This window comes from Dipodomys merriami, unplaced genomic scaffold, assembly GCF_024711535.1.
Source record: "Dipodomys merriami isolate MVZ:Mamm:240054 unplaced genomic scaffold, mDipMer1.0.p SCAF_50, whole genome shotgun sequence".
Taxonomy (NCBI): domain Eukaryota; kingdom Metazoa; phylum Chordata; class Mammalia; order Rodentia; family Heteromyidae; genus Dipodomys; species Dipodomys merriami.
The window spans coordinates 9,684,471-9,709,421 of record NW_027206069.1 but is presented as its reverse complement, the minus strand read 5'-3'; the positions used below and the strand labels follow the sequence as shown (position 1 = coordinate 9,709,421).

Genomic DNA, 24,951 nt, shown 5'->3' with positions numbered 1-24,951 from the left:
ATCATAGTGATAGCCATGGTAACAATAATAATAATAATTGCTGAAGCTTCTTATTTAGTCCACACAGCTAGGTCCATCTATAATTTTACTGAATGATTTCTTTTTTTGGGGGGGGAGGGCCCTAGAATGGGACTTGAATTCAGTGTCTGTCACTTTTGCTCATTGGCTAGCATTCTACCAACTGAGCCATGCTTCCAATGCCTACTGAATGATTTCTTAAGTACAAAATTAATACTATGGGGCTGGGACTGTGACTTAGTGGTAGAATGTTTGCCTAGCATGCATGAGGCCCTGAGTTCAATTCTTCGATTCCACATAATCAAAAAAATAATAAAATTAATAAAAAATTGAAAAAAGAAAACACACACGAACAACAACTAATGAAAAAATTAATACTATGTTAGTCTATATATAGGAAAAAAGTCATTTACCTGTGACTTATGGAATAGATTTCTAGGTATGGGTTTGCTAGGATCTGCATGATAAAAATTATCTGTGAGTGGAATAGCAATTCCCATATTAGATGGAGGCCTGTAGTTTACCTGCAAGTGATTAAACAAAGAAAATGTACAACACATTATCACTTATGAAGATGTACTAATGTAAATATAGATATTTCCCCCTGAAAAGCATTAAATGCAATTTTGTCCTTTTGTAGCCTAAAGTATTAAGGTAAATTTCTCTTCTCCAACACTACCCCTTATTTTAATCAGTTTCAGAAACCTCCACTCCCAGAGGAAGAGTGGTAAATGCAGTAATAATATTCAGGTGATTTGAGGGGATGCATGGGGTTGGGAAAGCTGGGGGAAAATGATGAAAGGGATGACATCGATCAAGATACATTGTATTCATAAACTGATGTGTTGCACCAAGACCTCTTTGTACAACTACTTAATGATAATAAAATAATAAAAAGTAAGCCTCAACCCATGGTTATATAACTTGGAGCTTGTAAACAAGTGCAAACCACTTTTGGTACCTAAATTAATTACCATAAAGTCAATGTGATAATGTTTATGCATTTTGTAAAAGAGATTTAGTGATGTCCTTAAATACTTCAATATTATTGGCTATTTGCTTTTAGTCACAGGAAAACAATATAAGTAGCTAGTTAGTTAACATCTATTTTTTTTAAAAAAGGGTCACAGATTCTGATGAGGCAAAAGTTAAACTCATTACATTGAAATGGGACCAATTAGATACACTAACTTAGGCTAAGTCTGTGTGAGATCAAATAGCTATCTGTATCACAAAAACCCAAAATCACAAGATAGTATAACCAAGTTAAGTTACCAAGGAAAATATCATTATTTTAGAAAGTGTTTACATTTTAGAGTTAAGTAATCATTATTGCCTCCTCAAGACAAGATTGCAAAAGGACCGAAGCATTTGAGAATCTCAGAAAAGAAATCCTGAAACAGGATTCCATGCATGCAGAAGGAATACATCATTGGAACTCTCATACCCATATACTTTGATCCTCCCCCCCACCCCCCCAATCTCCCGGTCACTTGTGGAGTTGTCCCTGAGTTCTTTGGCTCAAGGCTAGTGTTCTACCACTTTGAGCCACAGCTCCACTTCCAGTTCTTAAGTGGTTAATTGGAGATACAGAGTCTCTTGGGGACTTTTCTGCCCAAGCTGGCTTCAAACCATGATGCTCAGATCTCAGCCTCCCGAGTAGCTAGAATTACAGGCATGAGTCACAGGTGCCCAGATTTACCTAGATTTCTTACCGGCAGTGTTTTGATCCTGTTGAAACCCTGACTGTCTTGGTGTTCTCCGCTAAGCCAGTCCTCGGGAGGGATGACCATGCTGGGGATATGGCGCATAGCCCTGAGGTAACTGCAGCTGCTTTTGAGTGTGGGCACCAGCGTGGTCACGAAGCACTCTGATGAGGCTTCCCACATAACCAATGCCAGAGAAGTGGAACCCTGGAAATAACCAGATAAAGAAAGATTACTTAAACTTAACTCATGGCCCTGACTGTTTTCACCCAAATTTCCATATTGAACTGTAAACCCTGGGCCCTCAGAAGATGACTGTGTTTAGATACAGAGACTTTAAAGAGGCAATCAAAACCATATCATTACGAGCCATGCCTTTCTAAGATTTGGGCACAGACAAGACAGACTGAGGGGTGATCACATAAGGACCAAAAAGAAGATGGCCAACTGCGTACCAAGAAGAGAGGCTTTAGGAGACACAAAAACATCTAGTTCTTAGGTCTGCAGCTTCCAGAACTGTAGGAAGGCTAATTTCTAGCCAGGTACCAGGGGCTCATACCTGTAATCCTAGCTACTCAGGAAGCTGAGATCTGAGGACCATGGTTTGATGCCAGCCCAGGAAGGAAAGTCCTTGAGACTCTCATCTCCAATTAACTATCAGCTCCCTCCCAACCTCTCCTCCACTCAAAAAAAAAGTGCAGCTGTGGCTCAAAGTGGTAGAACACTAGCTTTGAGCAAAAAAACCTAAAGGGTAGTACTCAGGCCCTGAGTTCAAGTCCCAAGACTGACGCGTGTGCGTGTGCACACGCATGTGCGCAGCCCTAGAAGACTAATATAGTAAACAGCTAAAGAATATAGAAAAAAGTGCATGCCCGAAGCCTCAGCTCATAGGAGACTGGCAAGAGAATCAGCAGGAGTTTAAGATGATCCTTGGCAACATAGTAAGACTGACGAAAAAAAAAAAAAAAAGAAAGAAAAAGAGTGATCCTAGGAACACCAATAAGCTTGACCCTAAGTACCTGTTTGAGAATAAATATTAATAGGAAAATATTTCTTTTTAAAGAAATATATCCTGCTGGGCACTGGTGGTTCATGCCTATAATCCTAGCTACTCAGGAGGCTGAGATTTGAGGATCACAGTTCAAAGCCAACCCATGCAGGAAAGTCTGTGAGACCCTTATCTTCAATTAACCACCAGAAAACCAGAAGTGATGCTGTGGCTCAAAGTGGTAGAGTACTAGACTTGAGCTGAAGAGTTTAGGGACAGTGTCCCAGGCAAAGAGTTCAAGCCCCAACAACTGACAAAAAGATTAAAAAAAAAAAAAGAAATACATCCCAATTGAATTAGAATATATTTCAGTTGGAATTATAATAAAATATATGAAGATGAACAAGGATCAAAAGGACTTAATTAAATAACACTATTACATCCAATTTAGATCTATGGAGTTTCCTTCATTGATGGATGACTACCTAGTTATTTGCTATGCAGATGAATGAAACAACTTTCAACTCTGTGTGTGTGTGTGTGTGTGTGTGTGTGTGTGTATGTGTATGTGTGTGTGTGTGTGTGTGTGTGTGTGTGTGTGTGTGCATGCCAATACTGGGCCTCTCACTCTTGTTTGGCTTTTTCCACTCAAAGCTGTCATTTTACCACTCAACCCACATCTCTACTTCCAATTCTTTGCTGGTTAATTGGAGATAAAAGTCTCGTGGACTTTTCTGCCACAATCCTTAGATCCCAGCCTCCAAAGTAGAAGGATTACAGACCTGAGCCATCAGCACCTGGCTTTAAAACAACTTCCTGAGCTGGGTGCCAGTGGCTCATGCATGTAATCCTAGCTACTCAGGACGCTGAGATCTGAGGATCGAGGTTCAAAGCCAACCCAGGCAGGAAAGTTCATGAGGCTCTTATCTCCAATGAACCACCAGAAAACCAGCAGTAGCTCTGTGGCTCAAGTGGTAGAGTGCTAGCCTTGAGCTGAAGAGCTGGAGGGACAGGGCCCAGGCCCAGAGTTCAAGCTCCATGATCACAAAAAAACCCCAAAAAAACAAAAAAAACAACTTCCTGTTTGTCTACATTTTGAAAAAAAAAAAAGATCCAAACAGCAATCTTTATTTCATAAAGATAGGTTTTCACTAGAGATTTATGCACAGTTAGTATATGTGTGTGTGTTTTCATGCTTTTTTGTTGCTGTTGTTGGTTGTGGGGCCTGAACTCGGGGCTTGGGTGTGGTCCCTGAGCCTCTTCCTGCTGAAGGGCTAGCCCTCTACTACTTGAGCCACACAGTACCAGTACCACTTCCTGTTTTGGAGTGGTTAATTGGAGATAAGAGTCTCATGGGGACTTTTCTGCTTGGGCTGGCTTCAAACCACAAGCCTCAGATGTCAGCCTACTGAGTAGCTAGGATTACAGGCATGAGGTACCGGTGCCTGGCCCTAAGTACTTTTTATTTTGTTAATTATTATTATTTTAGATAAAGTCTGGTTAAGTTGCTAGGCTTGAATGTAACATTGTTGCCAGGATTCCAATATTATTTTTGAGTAATTGAATGATGATATGTCACTGTTGTATATGACATATAATACACCTTTTTTGTGGTGCCTGTCCTGGGTCTTGAACTCAAAGCCAGGGCACTGTCCTTGAGCTTTTGTGCTCAAGGCTAGTTGAACCACAACTCGGCTTCCAGCTTTTTGTTGGTAAACTGGAGATGAGTCTTACAGGCTTCCCTGCCCTGGCCAGCTTTGAACAGTGATCCTCAAATTTCAGCCTCCTGAGTAACTAGGATGATAGGCATAGGCCACTGGCACCTGGCTTAATATACATATTTTATTTTAAGGATGTGTATTTAAGTTTATAGGAATTAAATAATATGTCATCTATTTACTTCAAAATACATGAAAATATAAAAAACAAAGTTAAATAGGGATGGTAAAAAGTAGCATAATATTAAGTATTGACTAATCTGGATAATGAATATATGGTCATTTTACTTTTCTGTGTATATGAAAGTTTTCATGATACAAAAAGTTGAGAATTTGTAGAAAAATGTTTACTGATTTGAAAAGATTAAAACATATTTCAAAAAGTATATATATATAGTGTTACCAGTTTAGGGGAAAAAATAAAAAAGTTAATAGCTGCTGAACATTTCCAAGAGGACAGATTTTTTGTTGTTGTTGTTGGTTTTCTGGTGGTTTATTGGAGATAAGAATCTCACAGACTTTCTTGCCCGGTCTGGCTTTGAACTGTGATCCTCAGATCTCAGTCTCCTGAGGAGCTAGATTACAGGCGTGAGCCACCAGCATCTGGCAGTTTAGCCATTCTTAATCCATAGGATTAAGTGTCTTTTTTCTTCTTTTTCTTAGCTTACATTCTAAATTTTCTATAATTAACAGACATTTTTGTAATTAAAGAAAGTCTTACTTGATATACAGATCTGCTAGTCACAGAGATGTCTATTGAATAACTGTCAGTATTGTCAAAAGAGCCATTTACTGAAACATCCAACAAATTTGGGTTTCCAACTAATACTTTAATCAATGGCATGTCAAGTGTCCGAATACCTATGGAAGCAATGTCAACAGTTAATGTTATGTAATGAAAACGGTAAGCACAATTTATTGGCTAATTAGGTAGAACACCTATGGAATGTATTCCAAAGGCTGTCTATTGGCTGCATATTTTGTGCTAGTACTGGGCATTGAATGCAGGGCTTTGGTACTGTACCTCAGTGTTTTACTCAAGGCTGGCACTCTACCACTTAAGCCATACCTCCACTTCTGGATTCATTTATTTGTGTTAGTACTGGGCATTGTCCTTGAGCTTTTTTGCTCAAGACTGGCATACTACCTCTTAAGCCATTGTACCACTTCTGAGGTTTTGGTACTTAACTGGAGATAAGAGGCTCATGGACTTTCCTACCCTGGCTAATGTTTCAAAAACCATGTTCTTCAAATCTCAGCCTTCTGAGTAGCTAAGATTATAGGCCCAAGACTCTGGTGCCTGGCTTTGTTAGCAACTTTTTTTTTGGCCAGGCTTGGGGCTTGAACTCAGAGTCTGGGCACTGACCCTGAGCTTCTTTTGCTCAAGGCTAGCACCCTACCACTTGAACCACAGTGCCACTTTTGGCTTTTTCTGTTTATGTGGTACTGAGGAACTGAACCCAGGGTTTCATGCATGCTAGGCAAGCACTCTACCACTAATCTACATTCTAGTCCTGTTAGCAATTTTTTTTTTTGGGTCCAGTCATGGGGCCTGAACTTGGCCTGGGCGCTGTCCCTCAGCTCTTCAGCTCAAGGCTAGCGCTCTACCCCTTGAGCCACAGCGCCACTTCCAGCTTTCTTTTCTTTTTTTGCTTATGTGGTGCTGAGGAATTGAACCCAGGGCCTCTGGCATGCAAGGCAAGCGCTCTACCACTGAGCCACCTTCCCAGCCCCTGTTAGCAATTTTTATAAAGGCAACTTGAATAGCTCTTAGGATCATATAACCTCACAAATATTTTTTTTCGGAGAAATATTTCTTCTCTGCATTCATCACTCCTTTGCTAGGTTTTCAAATATATAGCCAGGATAATGTTGATTAAACAGGTACTTTTATTTTTTAAAAAACTTATTTAGGGCTGGGAAGGTGACTCAGTGGTAGAGCGCTTGCCTTGCATGCTTGAGGCCCTGGGTTTGATTCCTCAGCACCACATAAGCAGAAAAAAAAAAGCCGGAAGTGGCGCTGTGGCTCAAGTGGTAGAGCGCTAGCCTTGAGCTGAAGAGCTGAGGGACAGCACCCAGGCCCAGAGTTTAGGCCCCACAACCAGACTCCCCTCCCCCCCGCCCCCCCCCCCCGCAAAAAAAAAAACATTAAAAATTTTTTTTGTCGGTCATGGGACCTGAACTCTGGGCCTAGGCATTGTCCCTCAGCTCTTCAGTCAAAGCTAGCACTTTACCACTTCAGCCACAGCGCCACTTCTGGCTTTTTCTGCTTATGTGGTGTTGAGGAATCGAACCCAGAGCCTCATGTATGCAAGGCATGCACTCTACCACGAAGCCACCTTCCCAGCTCCTTATTTATTTGTTGATTTGTTTTAAACAGGTACTTTTAGATACAGTCTTCTATGTTGGGAAGCTGCTACTCCTTTAAGTGACTTAATATTTCCTCAAAGTTTTGGGGTTTTTTGGGGTAGGGGATTTGTTTCAGAGAAACTTAACAAGGAATCACTCCAAACTGTCTCTTCCTAGACTCACTCTTTTTAAGTGACCTAGAGTAAATGTTACTCAATGTAATTCTAAACTTTCTGCCTAGAGGCAGTCCCAGTTGCAATTTTTTGGGGGGAAGGGAAGGGGTACATCAATGTGTGACCTCTAAGACTGTATCCTCAGGAACATGCCTGTCTCCACATGGGATGCTGAGCTTTTTCTATATGAGAATGTGTTAGTTCCCCCAGTAAAACCACCTTGATTCCTTCTCCCTCTCCCTCTCCCTTTCCCTCTTTCTCCCCCTCCCCCTCTCCTTCCCTCCCTCTCCTCCCTCCCTCCCTGCCCCCCTCTCTCTCTCTGCCAGTCCTGGGTGTTGAACTCCGGGCCTGGGTCTCTGAACTTCTTTGTTCAAGGCTACAGCTTTGCTGTAGACATACTATGGGTTTGAAAAAATGTTTCGCCTCCTGTCCTTGGAATTCTTGTACATTTCTTCTGTTCTATCCTTGTGCTTCTCACAGCTGCTCAAGCACCAAGCATGCTTTAGCCTTTTCTGAAGGCTAAAACGAAGAAGCCAGGGTGTTTATGCAAGGTGATGATAATACTAGCTATTAAATGTTACTCATTAGTTCCTGGGTTAAATCAACTAGTTATTAATCTGAGAATGCTTATACACAAGGAGGAAAACTGTTTATGGACAAGGAACCATAGCCCACTCCAGAAAAGTCAACTAGAAAACTTTACCACTTTTGTCAGCCCTGGCTCCCTTCTGCTTGCTGGTTGAAGGCCCAAGAAGCTTTGCTTGATTTTTTTCTTTTGTAATGCTGGTTGGGTCCTGGGGCTTAAATTCAAGACTTGGGTGCTCTTTCTAAGCTCTTTTGCTCACAGCTAGCTCTCTATCATTTTGTTTGTTTATTTGTTTTGGTGATTAATTGAAGATAAGTCTCAAGGACTTTCCTGCCAGGGCTGGCTTCAAATCTCAATTCTCAGCTCTTGGTCTCCTGAATAGCTAAGATTATAGTGTCAGCCACTAGTGCTACCAGGTGCTTGACTTTTTATATGACTTGATGGCATTTCTATGGTTTCTGTGCCACAAACATCCATTAGTAGAAAAATAAGGAACATATGCTCAGTTAAAGAGGTTTCCAGTTAATTGTTGCCAAAGAAAAAAAGTGTTAGCCATTTAAAGCAAAATACGGTATGTCACATGACACTGCCTCTTTATAGGCAACCTGTCCGCAACCTTGCACTATTATGAATTTATTGAAAAGAAAGATTTGAAATGCTCTATTGTCTAATTTCCATTTTTGCTAGCCTGTAAATCAGAGGAGAGAAGTAAAGCATTTGCTTTCAGTCTCAACTGAAGCTGTTTTTTTAGGTTTTTGTTTTTGTTTTCCTGGTCCTGGGGCTTGAACTTGGCTTCGACACTGTCCTTGGGCTTCTTTTGCTAAAGACTAGTGCTCTACTACTAGATCCATAACTTCACTTCTGGCTTTTTCTAAGTTGATTATTTAAGAGTCTGATGAACTTTCCTGTCAAGGCTGGCTTCAAACCATGATCCTCAGATCTCAGCTTCCTGGCTAGCTAGGAGTAAGCCACAGAGTCCAGCTGAAACTACTATTTTTTTTTTTTTTTTTTTTTTTTTTTTGCCAGTGCTGGGTCTTTAGCTCTGGGCCTGGGCACTGTCCCTGAGCTTTTAGCTCAAGGCTAACATTCTACCACTTGAACCACAGCACCACTTCCAGTTTTCTGGTGGTTCATTGGAAATAAGAATCTCAGGGGCTGGTAGAGCGCTTGCCTTGCATGCCTGAGGCCTTGGGTTCGATTCCTCAGCACCATATAAGCAAAAAGAAAAAAGCCGGAAGTGGTGCTGTGGCTCAAGTGGTAGAGTGCTATCCTTGAACTGAAGAGCTGAGGGACAGTGCCCAGGCCTAGAGTTCAGGCCCCACGACTGGACCCCCCCCCCCCAAAAAAAAAAGAATCTCAGAGACTAGGCTGGCTTTGAACCGTGATCCTCAGATCTCAGCCTTCTGAATATCTAGGATTACAAGTGTCAGCCACCAGCACCTGGAATGCAAGCAATTATGGAAGCCAAAGTAAATGTCAGAATACATTTTATATTCAAGGAAAGAAATAATAATTCCTTTTGATTTTTCTCAAGAAAAACAAACTTACCTTTTGTGTTGGGTATGACCTTAACAGCAAACTTCTGAGTGTTTCCCACATCAATGTATTTCACAGAGTTGATGGACTGATCCTCACCAAGTTGTTGTAGCAAATAATTACATGGTTTCAAAAATATTTTCCATGTCCGTCCATTTCTTTGTCCAAAGTTGTGTAAGTACCAATGGCCTTTTGAAAAGGTCGTATTTTTGGGTACACTCCTAGGCATAGTAGCAAAAGCCAAAGCATTCTTAGTATCTATAATCTCTGTGATCAGGAAACTGCTGAAGCCGGGAAGGATCACTGTCTTCTCTATATCCGTAGCTTCAAACGAGGCGTCAGTGACTGGAGGTGAATGGAGGGAAATGAGCACACTCTCTGAGTTTCTAATCGGAGAACAGACTTGCCAGATTTCAGGTTACAATCCAAATGTATTTTTGAGAAAGTTTAACATGAATACATCACACATAAAATTCTAATGTTTACTATGAAACTTACATGCATTCTCAGAAGACAAAAACATGAAGGCCAAAGAAAGAAACTTATTTTTCTCTCTCCTTTATCAATCTGCCTCTATCGTTCCTTCCTTCCTTCGTTCCTTCCTCCCCTCCCTTCCTCCTTCCTTCCTTCCTTCCTTCCTTTCTTCCTTCCTCCCTCCCTTCCTCCCTCCCTTCCTCCCTTCTTCTCTCCCTCCCTCCCTCCCTCCTTCCCTCCCTCCCTCCCTTCCTTCCTTCCTTCCTTCCTTCCTTCCTTCCTTCCTTCCTTCCTTCCTTCCTTTCTTCCCTCTATCCCTCCATCCCTCCCTCCCTGCTTCCTTCCTTCTTTCCTTCCTTCCTTCAGGTCTGCCCAGAACAGCCCTTCCTCTTCACCTGCCAGAAACCAGTAATCACCTGTCAATCACCTGATTGTGAGTTAGCAAAGGATCCCACTTCCTGAACCACCTTGGTTACACCTCGTTCAGTGAGAAATTCCTCATGCTGGGCTGGGAAGGTGGCTCAGTGGTAGAATGCTTTGCATGCATGAGGCCCTGGGTTCGATTCCTCAGCACCACATAAGCAGAAAAAGCCGGAAGTGGTGCTGTGGCTCAAGGGGTAGAGTGCTAGCCTTGAGCTGAAGAGCTGAGGGACAGTGCCCAAGCCTAGAGTTCAGGCCCTACCACCAACCAAAAAAAAAAAAAAAAAAAAATTCCTTGTGCTCTGAGATCATTTCCACATCCACTGTGGTCCCACCTCCTGCCTTTCCCTATATAATCCGGCTTAACACAAATCCCCTCCTCTTTTCCTCTTTTTCCTTCCCTTCTGTCTCTGTGTCTCCATCTTGTGGGGGCTGGCAGTTTGCTCTCCCCCCCACTAAACTCTCCTCTGCCTGAATCATGTGGCTGTTTCCTTTCTGGTGAACCTTACATCTTCCTTTCCTGCTTTCTTTCTTTTTTCTTTTTCTTTTTCTTTTTTGTCAGTTGTGGGGCCTGAACTGTGGGCCTGGGCGCTGTCCCTCAGCTCTTCAGTCAAAGCTAGCACTCTACCACTTGAGCCACAGCACCATTTCCAGCTTTTTCTGCTTATGTGATGCTGAGGAATCGAACCCAGGGCCTCAGGCATGCAAGGCAAGCACTCTACCACTGAGCCACCTTCCCAGCCCATCAACTAGGATATTTTATACAGACAATAAAGACCATTTTATTGGTGAAAATATAACTCAGTAGTGAAGAGCTGAGGGACAGTGCCCAGGCCCAGAGTTCAGGTCCACGACCGGACCCCAAAAAAAAAAAAATCCTAGTTGGGTGGTCACTTCTATTGATGAAACATTAATGGAATTCCAGGCATGTATTATTATATTACAAACAAATGAGTTAGATCCCAAGTGTATTAAACTTTGATAAGTTGCCATTTGGACTAAAATTTCATACTAGAGCTGTGAATGTAGTTCAGTGGTAAAGCATTTGCAAGACTCTAGGTTTGAGCTTCATCACTGCAAAAAAATAATAAAATAAATTAAAATAAAAAAGAAACAATGCTCTGTAAAGGAACATAAACAGTTTTTTTTTTTTTTTGTCGGTCATGGGGCTTGAACTCTGGGCTTGGGCACTGTTTCTCTGCTCTTCAGCTCAAGGCGAGAGCTCTACCACTTGAGCCACAGCGCCACTTCCAGTTTTCTAGTGGTTTATTGGAGATAAGAGTCTCACAGAATTTTCTGCCCGGGCTGGCTTTGAACCATGATCCTCAGATCTCAGCCTCCTCAGTCTTTTAAAAAGATTTCTTTTCACTTCCTGTAACCATTAGAGATGTGTTATATGTGTATATTTACCTTGTGGATCAAGAACAAGTTTATAGGAGGCAGTACGAGTTTCCTCAATGGAAAGAGAGCTAGACAAACAAGAGCTCTCATTTGCTTCTTCTACTGCAAAGGGTTCTATCAGTTCTGTGAGGACTGAGGTCAAAAATCCTACAGGCTTCTTATGCCGCAGTACCTTCTTTATGGCAGCTACTCCAGATTTACTAAAAACAAACCAACAAGACACTAAACAATTTGCATATTCAAATGACTTAACTGAACCGGTTTATAATACATGCATATAATACATGCAATTTACAAATAAGATATACCATTCTAGGCATATAAGCACTTGATCATTTATTCAAACTAATTGTCAATAACATGACAACTACAGTTTTGTACCTCAAAATTAGTATAGATTTATATTTTTCTTCCTTCCTTCTTTTATTCCTTCCCTGCTTCCTTCCTTGATTCTTTTTTGCTCTCCTTCCTTCCTTCCTTCCTTTTTTCCTTCCTTCCTTCACTTCCCTTCCCTTCCCTCCCCTCCTTCCTTCCTTCCTTTCTTCCTTTCTTCCTTCCTTCTTTCTTTCCTTCCTTCTTTCCTTTGTTCTTTCATTTTTTTTTTTTTTGTAGTGCTTTGGCTTGTATCTGGGCCCTAAGAAATGGAAAAACAAGTGTTTTACCAGTGAGCCAACAAAGCATTAATAAGACAACTTTTTTGTTTGGTTCAAGATTGGGATTTGAACTCACTATCTGACACTTTTGGTCACTGGCTGGCACTCTACCACCTAAGCTATGCCTCCAACCCCTAATAAGACATTTTGATGAGAAACACACAAAACAAAACAAATCTTAGTCTAATGTTTTCTATCTGAAGATGCTGAAAGCTAGTTTTCCCACTCATCCCTCTTAACTGCAGCTTTATTTGTGACCATGTAATAAAGGCCAGAGTTTTTTTTTTAAATTTAAACTTTAAGTTTGGGGTTGGAACTCAGGGCCTTACCCTCACATTCAGCTTTTTCCTTCTAGGCTGGTGCTCTACTCCTTGAACCACAGCTCTACTTCCCACTATGTGGTAGTTAACTGCAGATAAGAGTCTCACAGATATTCCTACTGCAGCTGGCTTCAATCCTTGATCTTTAGTCTCTTTTGTAGTTAGGATTACAGTCATGAGCCACCACCACCCAGATAAAGTTTAAACTTCCTTCCTTCCTTCCTTCCTTCCTTCCTTCCTTCCTTCCTTCCTTCCTTCCTTTCTTTCTTTCTTTCTTTCTTTCTTTCTTTCTTTCTTTCTTTCTTTCTTTCTTTCTTTCTTTCTTTCTTTCTTTCTTTCTTTTTCTTTTTTGGGGGCCGGTCATGGGGCCTAAACTCTGGGCCTGGGCGCTGTCCCTCAGCTCTTCAGCTCAAGGCTAGTGTTCTACCACTTGAGCCACAGCACCACTTCTGGCTTTTTTCTTTTTTTGCTTATGTGGTGCTGAGGAATCGAACCCAGGGCCTCATGCATGCAAGGCAAGAGCTCTACCACTGAGCTACCTTCCCAGCCCCTAAACTTTCTTTTTTTATTTTTTTTTTTAAGAATATTATATGGCTGGGCACTGGTGGAACATGCCTTTAATCCTAGCTATTCAGGAGGCTGTGATCTGAGGATTGTGGTTCAAAGCCAGCCTGGGCAGGAGACTCTTATCTTAAAAAAAAAAAACCCTCAGAAAACTGGAAGTGGCACTATGGCTCAAGTGGTTCAGCACTAGCAGGGCCCAGGCCAAGTTCAAGCCCCATGACAAAAAAAAAAACAATATTATACAGAAACAGGAGCTGTGGCTCAAATGGTAGCACATTAGCCTTGAGGAAAAAGCTCAGGGACAGTACCCAGGCCCCGAGTTCAAGCCCCAGGATCAGCACAAAGCAAAACAAAAATAAAACAAAAAAAATATCAAGCAATCAGGCTAGCAAAAAGGTACTCAAGGGCTGGTAATGTGGCTTAGTGGTACAGTGCTTGCCTAGCATGCATGAAGCCCTGGGTTTGATTCCTCAGTACCACATAAAGCCAGAAGTGGTACTGTGGCTCATGTGGTAGAGTGCTAGCCTTGAGCAAAAGAAGTTTAGGGACAGTGCTCAGGCCCTGACTTCAAGCCCCAAGACTGGCAAAAAAAAAAAATAGTATTCAATAATATTTTCTTTATAAAACAAGTTAGTATTTCAGTACAATGTAACTATGCAGAATACATACAATAAACATGGTCACAAAACAAAAACTCTGCTGGCTCACAACAGATTTGAAAAAGCATGATAGTCACTTTGATTATAATAAAAAAATAAAAATGATTGAAACATTAAGATGGCAGTTGACAAAGAGCCAAATGTGTGTGTGTGTGTATTCACCAAGACTATGGTTCCTATAAAATAATAATACTTAGATACTAACATATAAAACATAAAATTCTAACATTATGAGAATCTGAGGGAATAAAACAAGACATTTTCAGCCAGGTACACCTATAATTATAGCTACTTAGGAGACTGAGATCTGGATATCATGGTTTCAATCTAGCCAGGGCAGGAAAGTCTATGAGACTCTGATCTCCAATTAACCACCAAAAAGCCAGAACTGAAGCTGTGGCTAGAGTAGGAGAGTACTAGGCTTGAGTGAAAAACTCAGGGATAGCCTCCAGACCCTGAGTCCAAGGCTCCCCTGCCCCCCCCCGCCCCAAATTAGAATCTAAATATCAGCAGTCAATCTAAGTAAGTATATTATTCTTTACCCAGAATGTATCAGTTTTCCAAAGTGAAAATTTCTAAATATCCTTGAACGGACAGTGCTCACAGGTTCGTTCAGAGGTACGTATGCAAAAAATGCCATCTCATTAAGGGAGATATACTGTGGAGCAAGTGCAGTCTCAAAGCCCAAATCAGGAGCCTGGAATTGAAGAAAAGATTGTATTTAAAATATATTATGCTTCCTTTAGGATACAGGTTAAACACAGATTTGTTTCCAGTTCTTTTCAATATTGTTTCACTTATCCTCTGGAGTGATACACAGATGTGATGTCTTTGAATATCCATGTGTGCTGGGCACCCATGGCTCATGCTTGTAATCCTGGTTACTCAGGAGGCTGAGATCTGAGTACCACAGATGGTTCAAACCCAGCCTGGGCAGGAAAGTATATCCATATCTATATCTATCCACATGCATGCAAGGGTATGCATGTGTTTTTCTGTTAATGAAAAAAGATGGCAAAGACTCAGTTTAAGATTCTTGTGCCCTTTGTAGAAGGCTGTAATGGGAATGTCTGCAGAGATGTGTCTGGAGTCAGTTTTAGATCTGGGTTCTTGTGGGTTGGGAAGGTGGTTCAGTGGAAGAGTGCTTGCCTTGCATGCATAAGGCCCTGGGTTCGATTCTTCAGCACCACATAAGCAGAAAAAAAAGGCAGAAGTGGAGCTGTGGCTCAAGTGGTAGAGTGCTAGCTTTGAGCTGAAGAGCTGAGGGACAGCACCCAGGTCCAGAGTTCAGGCCCCATGACCAACAAAAGAAGCAGAAGAAGCAGAAGAAACAGAAGAAGCAGAAGCAGAAGAAGCAGCAGAAGAAGAACAACAACAACAATAACAACAACTGGGTTCTTATTCAGTTTCATTTACAAAAGGACTTGTCAATCCTAAGTCTCTTGACAATGACTTTCGCATGGTGCGTCCATTCTTTTTTTTTTTTGTCGGTCGTGGGGCTTGAACTCTGGGCCTGAGCGCTGTCCCTCAGCTCTTCAGCTCAAGGCGAGCACTCTACCACTTGAGCTACAGCGCCACTTCCGGTTTTCTGGTGGTTTATTGGAGATAGGAGTCTCACGGTCTCTCCTGCCCGGGCTGGCTTTGAACCGCGATCCTCAGATCTCAGCCTCCTGAGTAGCTAGGATTACAGCGCCCGGCTGGTGCGTCCATTCTTATTTCTTCTAATTCACAGAGTTGCCCTTGCAACCTTCTTTTCTTTTTTTTTTTTTGGTCCTGTCCTGGGGCCTGAACTCTGGGCTTGGGCGCTGTCCCTCAGCTCTTCAGCTCAAGGCTAGCATTCTACCACTTGAGCCACAGCGCCACTTCCGGCTTTTTTCTTATGTGGTGCTGAGGAATCGAACCCAGGGCCTTAGGCATGCAAGGCAAGCGCTCTACCACTGAGCCACCTTCCCAGCCCAATCCTAGCCCTGTACAGATTTGGGAACTTTTAGAGGTGAGAAGTATGTACTCATCCCAATGGGGATATTGGCATTGACATTGCTGCTAGGTGACAAAGGAATGACTGGTGTCATGCGCAGTGCCTCCAAGATCAATTCTCTTGTCTATTAAGCATTTTTTCACATTTTTGAATTATTTTTATTTATTTTTAATTTTGGGAACTTCCTAAGAAAGGGGACATATGGGGAAGAAGAACATGTGGCTAGAAGGACAGGCCCTCGATCCAGTTGCCATTGTTCCCAACTCCAATAAAGAACCACTTGCATATTTTTTGGTCAATTATTTGTCCTCCTTGTGTCATTTCCTCATAAGTAAAATGAAGATAAACAGTTGTTATAAAAATAAAGAGTTTTAGGCGGGCAACAGTGGCTCACGCCTATAATCCTAGCTACTCAGGAGGCTGAGATCTGAGGATCCCAGGGCAAAGCCAGCCCAGGTAGGAAAGTCTGTGAGATTCTTATCTCCAACAAACTACTAGAAAACTGGAAGTGGTGCTGTGGGCTTAAGCGGTAGAGCTCTCACCTTGAGCTGAAAAGTGTAAGGACAGTGCCCAGGCCCAGAGTTCAAGCCCCATAACGGACAAAAAAAAAAAAAAAAAAGAAAGAAAAGAGAGTTTTAGCTGGGTGCTGGTAGCTCATGCTTGTAATCCTAGCTACTCAGGAGGCTGAGTTCTGAGGATTGCTGTTCAAACACAGCTCAGGCTGGTAAGTCCCTAAGACTTTTACTGTCAATTAACCACCTGGAAACCTGAAGTGGCGCTGTGGCTCAGTGGTAGAGCTCCACCTTGAGCAAAAGAGCTCAGGACAACACCCAGGCCTTGAGTTCAAGCCCCATAACTGACAAACATAAAAATAAATAAATAAATAACCAAAATAACAGTGACTCGTACATATTAAGAGCTAGTGCTTCTCCCTGCCACAAGAGGATGCACAGCAGCATTCGTGGAGAATGAGTGGTGATGCTGTGGTGTATAAGTTCCTCAAACTCAACCTGAGTATTAAAACCCCTACAGGCTTTTCTTTTTGGCCAGGGCCTAGGCACTGTCCTTGAGCCTCATTTGTTCAAGGCTAGCACTCTACCACTTGAGCCACAATGCCACGTCCAGCTTTTTCTGTGTATGTGGTACTGAGGAATTGAACCCAGGGCTTCATGCATGCGAGGTAAGCACTCTACCACTAAGCCACATTCCCAGCCCATTTTAATGGAAGGAAGTTAGGCCACTTGCGGCAAAACTACAATGTTAGTGAACCACTGAGGTAACTCCTGTTTTGGTTAGGTCCACTCTACTGTTCACAGCATCCACTTTGTATATTTGCAGAATCCATAGCTCAGATATTGGTGCTTCCACAAGATGCATACACAGGTGTTATAGCACCCCACTCTCATGTAAGGGTTCTCCAGCCTTGCTGTGTCTGCATTTCTCAGACAGGAGATACTAAAATATCATTCTCTCCACTGGAACCTACCCTGGTAAGTGGAATGGGAAGTCTTTACTAGATGCTAACCTTGAGTGAAAAGCTCAGAGACAGCCCCCAGGCCCTGAGCCACACAAATACACACACACACACACACACACACACACACACACACACACACACACACACGTTTGCTTCCTTGCTGATATACTGATGACTTCATTTTCATGACTGCATGGCCAATGTCAAGTGCATAGACCTATATAACCTCACAAGTAGCCTATTACACATTATCGTGCACATTATCTTTATTCTAAGAGTCTGTATCTAGTGTCATTTATGCAGAACATTAAAAACTCTGTCTTATATTAGGATCAAAGAAACTAGAGGGCAGAGTTAACATGAAAGAAGAAAAGTGAGCCAAAATTCATGTTTCCTCAAGGTCAACCTTAGGAAGTAGAGAATCAACCCCAATAACAAGGGATATAATTTAGAGGATCTGATGTTGTTCTGCTGTGAAGATTAAAAAAATTATTGTAAAGATTCTGTACAGAGGGGTTACAGTTACATGAGTAAGGTAATGAGTACATTTCCTATCGAGCATTGTTACCCACTCCTTTGTTTTTCCCCTACTATCCCTTCCCTCCCTACCTCTCCAATTCCTCCCTCCCCCCTCAAGTTGTAAAGCTCACTTTCAGTATAGTGTCTTGGACATCTCATTGTTACAATGGATCAACCTGTATCCTTGTTTCAGCATTTTGTTATTTCCCTTCCCCTCTCCAAATGAGGAAAATGTATATACTAGATGCAGGGCACCAGAATCAAATACAGTGAAAACAGGGGTTTTCTGTGAAGATATTTGCATGAAGAGATCCTGGGTAGATTTGAAGCACTTTTGGAATATTTGTAGACAGAGTTTTCCCTCAAGATTTAATAGAGCAAAGAGTATTAATGACACTTTGATGCTAGGAAAATACCTTCCTGCCTTCCCATTATTCTCTGTGGAATTTATTCTTAAGGCAAACTGTTTCAATGTATCATGTCACTGACCTCTCCAAAAATACTTGTAGAACTTCCCAAGGCTCCAACTTCTGCACCAGCGTCAAAGTGATCTGGAGTTAGTTTATGTATGAATCCCAAGTGATCATAGTATAATGTGAAAATTGGGTCATCAATGATTCCAATTCTAGTGAATACTTGTAGTCCTATTAGGAAATAAACAGAAGTCTCTTGATACTGACACAGTACAACTAGACAAAATTTCATAGCTTTTTTTTTTTTTTTTTCTTCCAGGGCTGAGGACCGAACCCAGGGCCTGCGGGCACCGGGCGGGCGCCCTTCCGCTGGGCTAAACCCCCATCCCCTAGACAACATTTCATATCACTCCCTGTAACAATTTCTTCACTTATACTAAAGGGAAGCAGGAAAGAAAAAATACACTATCAATTCAGCTGGTGCATTTGAAAAAAATGATCATTTTAATTAAATACTGAATTTTAGCAAATATTTTCTGTACTCACTGAGATGATCATAGGTGATAATAAGACACTGAAACCAGAGATATTGCGAAATATGTGTGTGTCTGGGGAATAAATTTTACATCCCAACATACACAAAATCAGAAGTTTTGCATAGACTTATAGAGGAAATCTAAAACAACCAGTCTGTTGGAATAAAACAAAATATATTCATAATGAACCTAGGCAAAGAATTCTTGAGCAAGATATACAAAGAAAGAACCACTGGGCGGTAGTGGTAGCTCACACCTGTAATCCTAGCTACTCAGGAGGTTGAGAGCTGAGGATCACAGTTCAAAGCCACCCTGGGCAGGAAAGTCCATGAAATTCTTTTTTTTTTCAATTGTGAAAATACCATACAGAGGGGTTACAATTACATGGGCAAGATAATGAGTACATTTCTTATCAAGCATTGTTGCCCCCTCCTTTGTTTCCCCTTCCCATCCCTTCCCATTTCCCCCCCCCCCACCTCCTGCTTTTTGACATAACAATTTGTACATCTCATTGTTGCAATGGGTCCACCTGTATCCCTATTTAAACAATTTGTTTTTTCCCTTCCCCTCCACAAATTATACCAACATCAAATACAGTGAAAGCAGGGGTTATACCGTGGGGGAGGGACATACAAAGTAACAAAGAAATCATCTTATAAATATGTTAGAAGCAATTGCATGAAAGCAAAAACGTTTGAATACTTATCTTGGGGTTCATTTCACCTAACATCAACTTATCTGACCTTATCTGCTTGTCTCAGACATAAACTAGTTATTGCAAATAAGAGAAACCATGGGACTTATGTTTCTTTGGGCCTGGCTTACTTCACTTAATATAATTTTTTCCAAGTCTTTCCATTTCCTAACAAACAGGGCAATGTCATTCTTTCTGATAGAGACAAGAATTCCATTGTGTACATGAAATTCTTATCTCCAATAAGCTACTAGCAAAACCCAGAAGTGCTCTGTGGCTCAACATGGCAGAATGCTAGGCTTGAGCAGAAAAGCTCAGGGATAATGCCTAGGCCTTGAGTTCAAGCATCATAAGTGAAGAAAGAAAGAAAGAAAAAGAAAGAAAGAAAAAAAGAAAGAAAGAAAGAAGAGAAAGAAAGAGAAGAAGAGAAAGGAAGAAAGAAAGAAAGAAAGAAAGAAAGAAAGAAAGAAAGAAAGAAAGAAAGAAAGAAAGAAAGAAAGAAAGAAAGAGAAAGAAAGAAAGGGAGGGAAGGAGGGAGGAAGGAAGGAAGGAAGGAAAGAAGGGAGGAAAGGAGGGAGGGAGGGAGGGAACAACTAATCATAAAAGAGGATTAAGTTGAACTTTTAGAAATTAGTATCTTTTTACTAGGAGAGAGTAAGGGAAAGGGTGACATTATCCAAAAAGAAATATACCCTTTACCTGACTTACGTAACTGTAACACCTTTGTATATTACCTCTGTAACAGAAATAAAAATTAAACTAAAAATTAATATCTTTTTGTTCAAATAATATTATGAAGAGACTAAAAGGTAAGCTTCTGATTAGAAGATATTTTTATTTTTATTTATTATTATTATTTGTCAGTCATAGGCCTGAACTCTGGGCCTTGGCACTGTCCCTCAGCTCTTCAGCTCAAGGGTAGCACTCTACCACTTGAGCCACAGCCCCCCTTCCGGCTTTTCCTGCTTATGTGGTGCTGAGGAATCAAACCCAGGGTCTCATGCATGCAAGGCAAGCACTCTACCACTGAGCCACTTTCTCAGCCCCTAGAAGGTATTTTTAAATCATATATATATATATATATATATATATATATATATATACATATATATGTATATATATATATTTTTTCCGGTTGTGGAGCCTGAACTCTGGGCCTGGGTACTGTCCCTGAGTTCTTCAGCTCAAGGTTAGTGCTCTGCCACAGAGCCACTTCCAGCTTTTTCTGCTATGTGGTACTGAGGAATCGAACCCAGGGCCTTATGCATGCAAGGCAAGCACTCTACCACTGAGCCACCTTCCCAGCCCCTAAATGATATTTCTTTTTTTTATTTTTTTTGGGTCCGGTCATGGGGCCTGAACTCTGGGCCTGGGCGCTGTCCCTCAGCTCTTCAGCTCAAGGCTAGCGCTCTACCACTTGAGCCACAGCGCCACTTCCGGCTTTTTTCTTTTTGCTTATGTGGTGCTGAGGAATCGAACCCAGGGACTCATGCATGTGAGGCAAGCACTCTACCACTGAGCCACCTTCCCAGCCCCTAAATGATATTTCTAACCAAGAACTTGTACCCATAATATATTAAAAACTCAAAGAAATCAATAAGAAAAGTCAATCCAACCACAATTTGGTTAAGAAGATCTAAAGGCAATTCACCACAAAGGAATATAAAAATAACCAATAGGGCTGGAGACATAGCTCAGCTAGTAGAGTGGAACTTGTGCAAGCAAGCTGAGTAAGCTAGAGACCTTAAGTTCAAATACTGATACTAGCAAGGAAAGAGAGAGAGAGAGAGAGAGAGAGAGAGAGAGAGAGAGAGAGAGACAGACAGACAGACAGACAGACAGACAGACAGACAGACAGACAGACAGAGACAGAGACAGAGACAGACAGAGACAAAAACAGATTGATTGATTTTAAGTGCCTGTGGTTCACATCTGTAATTCTAACTTCTCAGGAGTCTGAGAGCTGGAGGATCTTGGTTCAAAGCAAACGCAACTAGAAAAGTCCATAAAATTCCACTTCCAAAACAACTAGCAGAAAGCATTGGCTCAAGGGGTGGAGTGTCAGTTGAGCAAGTACAGGCTCTGAGTACTGGCAAAAACAAAACAAAAACAACCTATGACAATGTGTTCAACTCTAATAACTCTTGCAAATAAAACCTTTTTTTTTGTTAGTTGTGGGGCTTGAACTCAGGGCCTGTCCCTGAGCTCTTTTGCTCATTGCTAGCACTCTATCACTTTGAGCCACAGCTCCACTTCCAGTTTTCGGGTGGTTGATTGGAAATAAGAGTCTCATGGCAAGCCAGGTACTGGTGGCTCAGGCCTGTAATCCTAGCTACTCAGGAGGCTCTATCTGAGGATCACAGCTCAAAGTCTGAGAGACTCTGATCTCCAGTGAACTACCAGAAAACAACAACAACAACAACTCAGAAGTGGCACTGTGTCTCAAAGTCGTAGAACACTAACCTTAAGTGCATAAAGCACAGGGATAGCACCCATGCCCTGAATTCAGGCCCTATGACCAACTAAAAACCAAAAAACAAACAAAAACCCAAAAACGAGTTTCATGGCCTTTTCTGCTCAGGCTGGCTTTGAACTGTGATCCTTGATCTCAGCCTCCTGTACTTGTATTACAGGTGTGAACCAAAAGCGTCTGGCTGCTAATAAAACTTTAAATGAAATACCATTATATACTCACCAAAATGGCTTATATCAAATAAAGTAACAATATTAAGTATTGACAAGAAGGGTGAGAAACTAGAACTTGTTCACACTGTAAGTACGAGACTAAATTGATACAATTAATCTAATAATGTTGGCAGCCCTGAGATTCACAAATAAGACAGCAGCTGAGTGAAATTACTCTAATGACACAGCTTACTGAATGGTTATTCTACATCAAATGTCCTGCAGAACTGCCAAAGACATCAGGGATGCCACATTGACTTGATTTCTCCTATATTCACAGGCTTGCTGGCAGGTGACAGTAGGTACAAATTCACCAACAACATGGCACAAGTAGAACCTGGTTAAAGAATCCATGAGCAGGGGCTGGGAAGGTGGCTCAGTGGTAGAGTGCTCGACTCGCATACATGAGACTCAGGGTTCAACTCCTCAGCACCATATAAACAGAAAAAGCCAGATGTGGCTCTGTGGCTCAAGTGGTAGAGTGCTACCCTTGAGCTGAGGAGCTGAAGGACAGTGCTCAGGCCCAGAGTTCAAAGCCCACAATCAACAAAACAACAATAACAACAACAACAAGAATCTCTGTGCAGTAGAGATCTCTCGTCCAGTCAGGCTGGCCCTTTAGCAGAAACACACAAGACTATACCAAACATACATCAAAGAAAACCTCACAAGGGGCTGGGAAGGTGGCTCAGTGGTAGAGTGCTTGCCTTGCATGCATGAGGCCCTGGGTGATTCCTTAGCACCACATAAGCAGAAAAAGCTGGATGTGGGGCTGATGCTCAAGTGGTAGAGTACTAGCCTTGAGCTGAAGAGCTGAGGGACAGTGCCCAGGCCTAGAGTTCAAGAACTACAACCAACAAAAAAAAAAAAAAAAAGAAAACTTCACAAGACAAAGGACAGAGGATCAGCCTAGCTCTGCCACCAATCACAGCTGTATCTAGGAAATCTTGGCACAGCACAGCAGTCTGTGATCTGGCACTGAATAGTACCATTCTATTTTTTTTTTTTTTGGGTCCGGTCATGAGGCCTGAACTCTGGGCTTGAGCGCTGTCCCTCAGCTCTTCAGCTCAAGGCTAGCACTCTACCACTTGAGCCACAGCGCCACTTCCGGCTCTTTTCTTTTTGCTTATGTGGTGCTGAGGAATCGAACCCAGGGCCTCAGGCATGCAAGGCAAGTGCTCTACCACTGAGCCAACTTCCCAGCCCTGAATGGTACCATTCTAGAGAACAGCTACAACAGTTCTTTTCCCTTAGTGGAGTAAGGGGCTGAGCCCAGTGTCACAAACTCTGTGGCAAATGTTTAACTCCTGGGCCACTTCTCTGGTCCAGTGCTGAGAAAATATACCACAACCTGGCCACTACCCAGAACTACCTAAGTGTTCTATTTCAAATGAAAGGATGTGATATTAAAACCTCCAACCAAAAACCTGGCTTCAGGTACACAAATCCCAACATAGACACAACTAATACGAAAAAAACGAGGCAACATATCTCCAGAAAAGTCAACAATTTCACAATAAAGGACTTGAATGTTAGTGTGTGAGTAAAATCTCAAATAAGGAATGCAAAAAACAATGATAAACACGATCATCACGGTAAAGAGGACATGTATAAACAAATAAACAGATGAGTGATTTTGAAGAAAATCCAAACATGTATCTGATTGAAATAAGGGAGACAATGCAGGATATCAGAGAGAAGTTCAATAAAGATAGAGAAATCTTGAAAAAAAAAATCAAATTGACACCTTGGAAATAAACAGTTCAGTAACTCAAGTAAAAACTAATTTGAAAGCCTTGCTAATGTAATAAAACAAGTTGAAATTAGACTATCAGAGACTGCAGATATAGTAATTAGAAAAAGCAGACAAAGACAAAAAATATTAAGCAAATTAGAGTGAAACACACAAGATCCCTGGGACAACAACACTAACAGACCAAATCTATGAATCATAGGAAAAGAAGAAGAGGAGGAGAAAGAGGAAGAACAAGAGGAGGGGGGAAGAAGAGGAGGAAGAGGAGGAAGAAGAGGAAGAAGGAAGAAGAGGGAGAAGAAGAGGAGGAGGAAGAGGAGAAGGAGGAAGAAGAAGGAGGAAGAGGAAGAATAAGAAGAAGGAAGAGGAAGAGAGGAAGAGGAGGAGGAGGAGGAAGAGGTACAAGTTAAAGGCATGGATAACATTCAATAAAATAATAGTAGAAGGCCTGGGAATGTGGCTTAATGGTAGAGTGCTTGCCTAGCATGCATAAAGACGTTGGTCCAATTCCTCAACACCACATACACAGAAAAAGCCAGAAGTGATGTTGTGGCTCAAGTGGTAGAGTGCTAGCTTTGAGCAAAAGAAACTCAAGGACAGTGCCCAGGCCCTGAGTTCAAGCCCTATGACTGGCAAAAAAACAAAAACAAAATAAAAAAAATTGGAGTTGAAAAAGGGTATATCACATCAAATGCTGATGAAATCCAGAGGATCATTAAGAAATATTTTGAAAAAGTTGCATTCTTATAAACAAGAAAATTGGGGACATAGATAAATTTTTAGATGCGTTTGACTGTCAAAATAGAACAATGAGGATGTAAACTAATAATTTTCCAAAAAAGAAAAGCTCAGGTCCACATTGATTTACTGCTTACTTCTTTTATTAATTTATTATTATTATTTTTTTGGGTCCGGTTGTGGGGCCTGAACTCTGGGCCTGGGCGCTGTCCCTCAGCTCTTCAGCTCAAGGCCAGCGCTCTACCACTTGAGCCACAGCGCCACTTCCGGCTTTTTTCTTTTTGCTTATGTGGTACTGAGGAATCAAACCCAGGGCCTCAGGCATGCAAGGCAAGCACTCTACCACTGAGCCACCTTCCCAGCCCGATTTACTGCTTACTTCTATCTACCAATTTTCTTCAAGCTATTCCATAAAATAAAAAGGAAAGGAATGGATGTTACCATATTCAATTCTGTGATGCTAGTATTACCTCTATTCCAAAGCCTACTAGGGATACAACAAAAAAATTTCCTTGATGAATGTAGAGGCAAAAGTTCTCAATAAAATACTTGCAAATTTGCTAGGTGCTGTTGGCCCATGCCTGTAATCCTAG

The 24,951-nt window shown here is 41.6% G+C and overlaps 1 protein-coding gene across 4 annotated transcripts in view; it reads right to left on the bottom strand.

Annotated features, from left to right (window-relative positions):
* The window catches only part of LOC138810511 (cation channel sperm-associated auxiliary subunit beta-like), a 107,806-nt gene that overhangs the window by 9,425 nt on the left and 73,430 nt on the right, over positions 1–24,951 (bottom strand). For all 4 annotated transcript variants that reach the window (XM_069997726.1, XM_069997724.1, XM_069997723.1 and 1 more), the window contains 7 exons: positions 18,029–18,183; positions 14,108–14,262; positions 11,379–11,569; positions 9,087–9,419; positions 5,152–5,291; positions 1,734–1,931; positions 432–542 (listed from right to left, as the gene is read on the bottom strand). In XM_069997726.1, the coding sequence (XP_069853827.1) occupies positions 432–542; positions 1,734–1,931; positions 5,152–5,291; positions 9,087–9,419; positions 11,379–11,569; positions 14,108–14,262; positions 18,029–18,183 (1,283 nt within the window). The remainder of the gene's footprint in view (positions 1–431; positions 543–1,733; positions 1,932–5,151; positions 5,292–9,086; positions 9,420–11,378; positions 11,570–14,107; positions 14,263–18,028; positions 18,184–24,951) is intronic.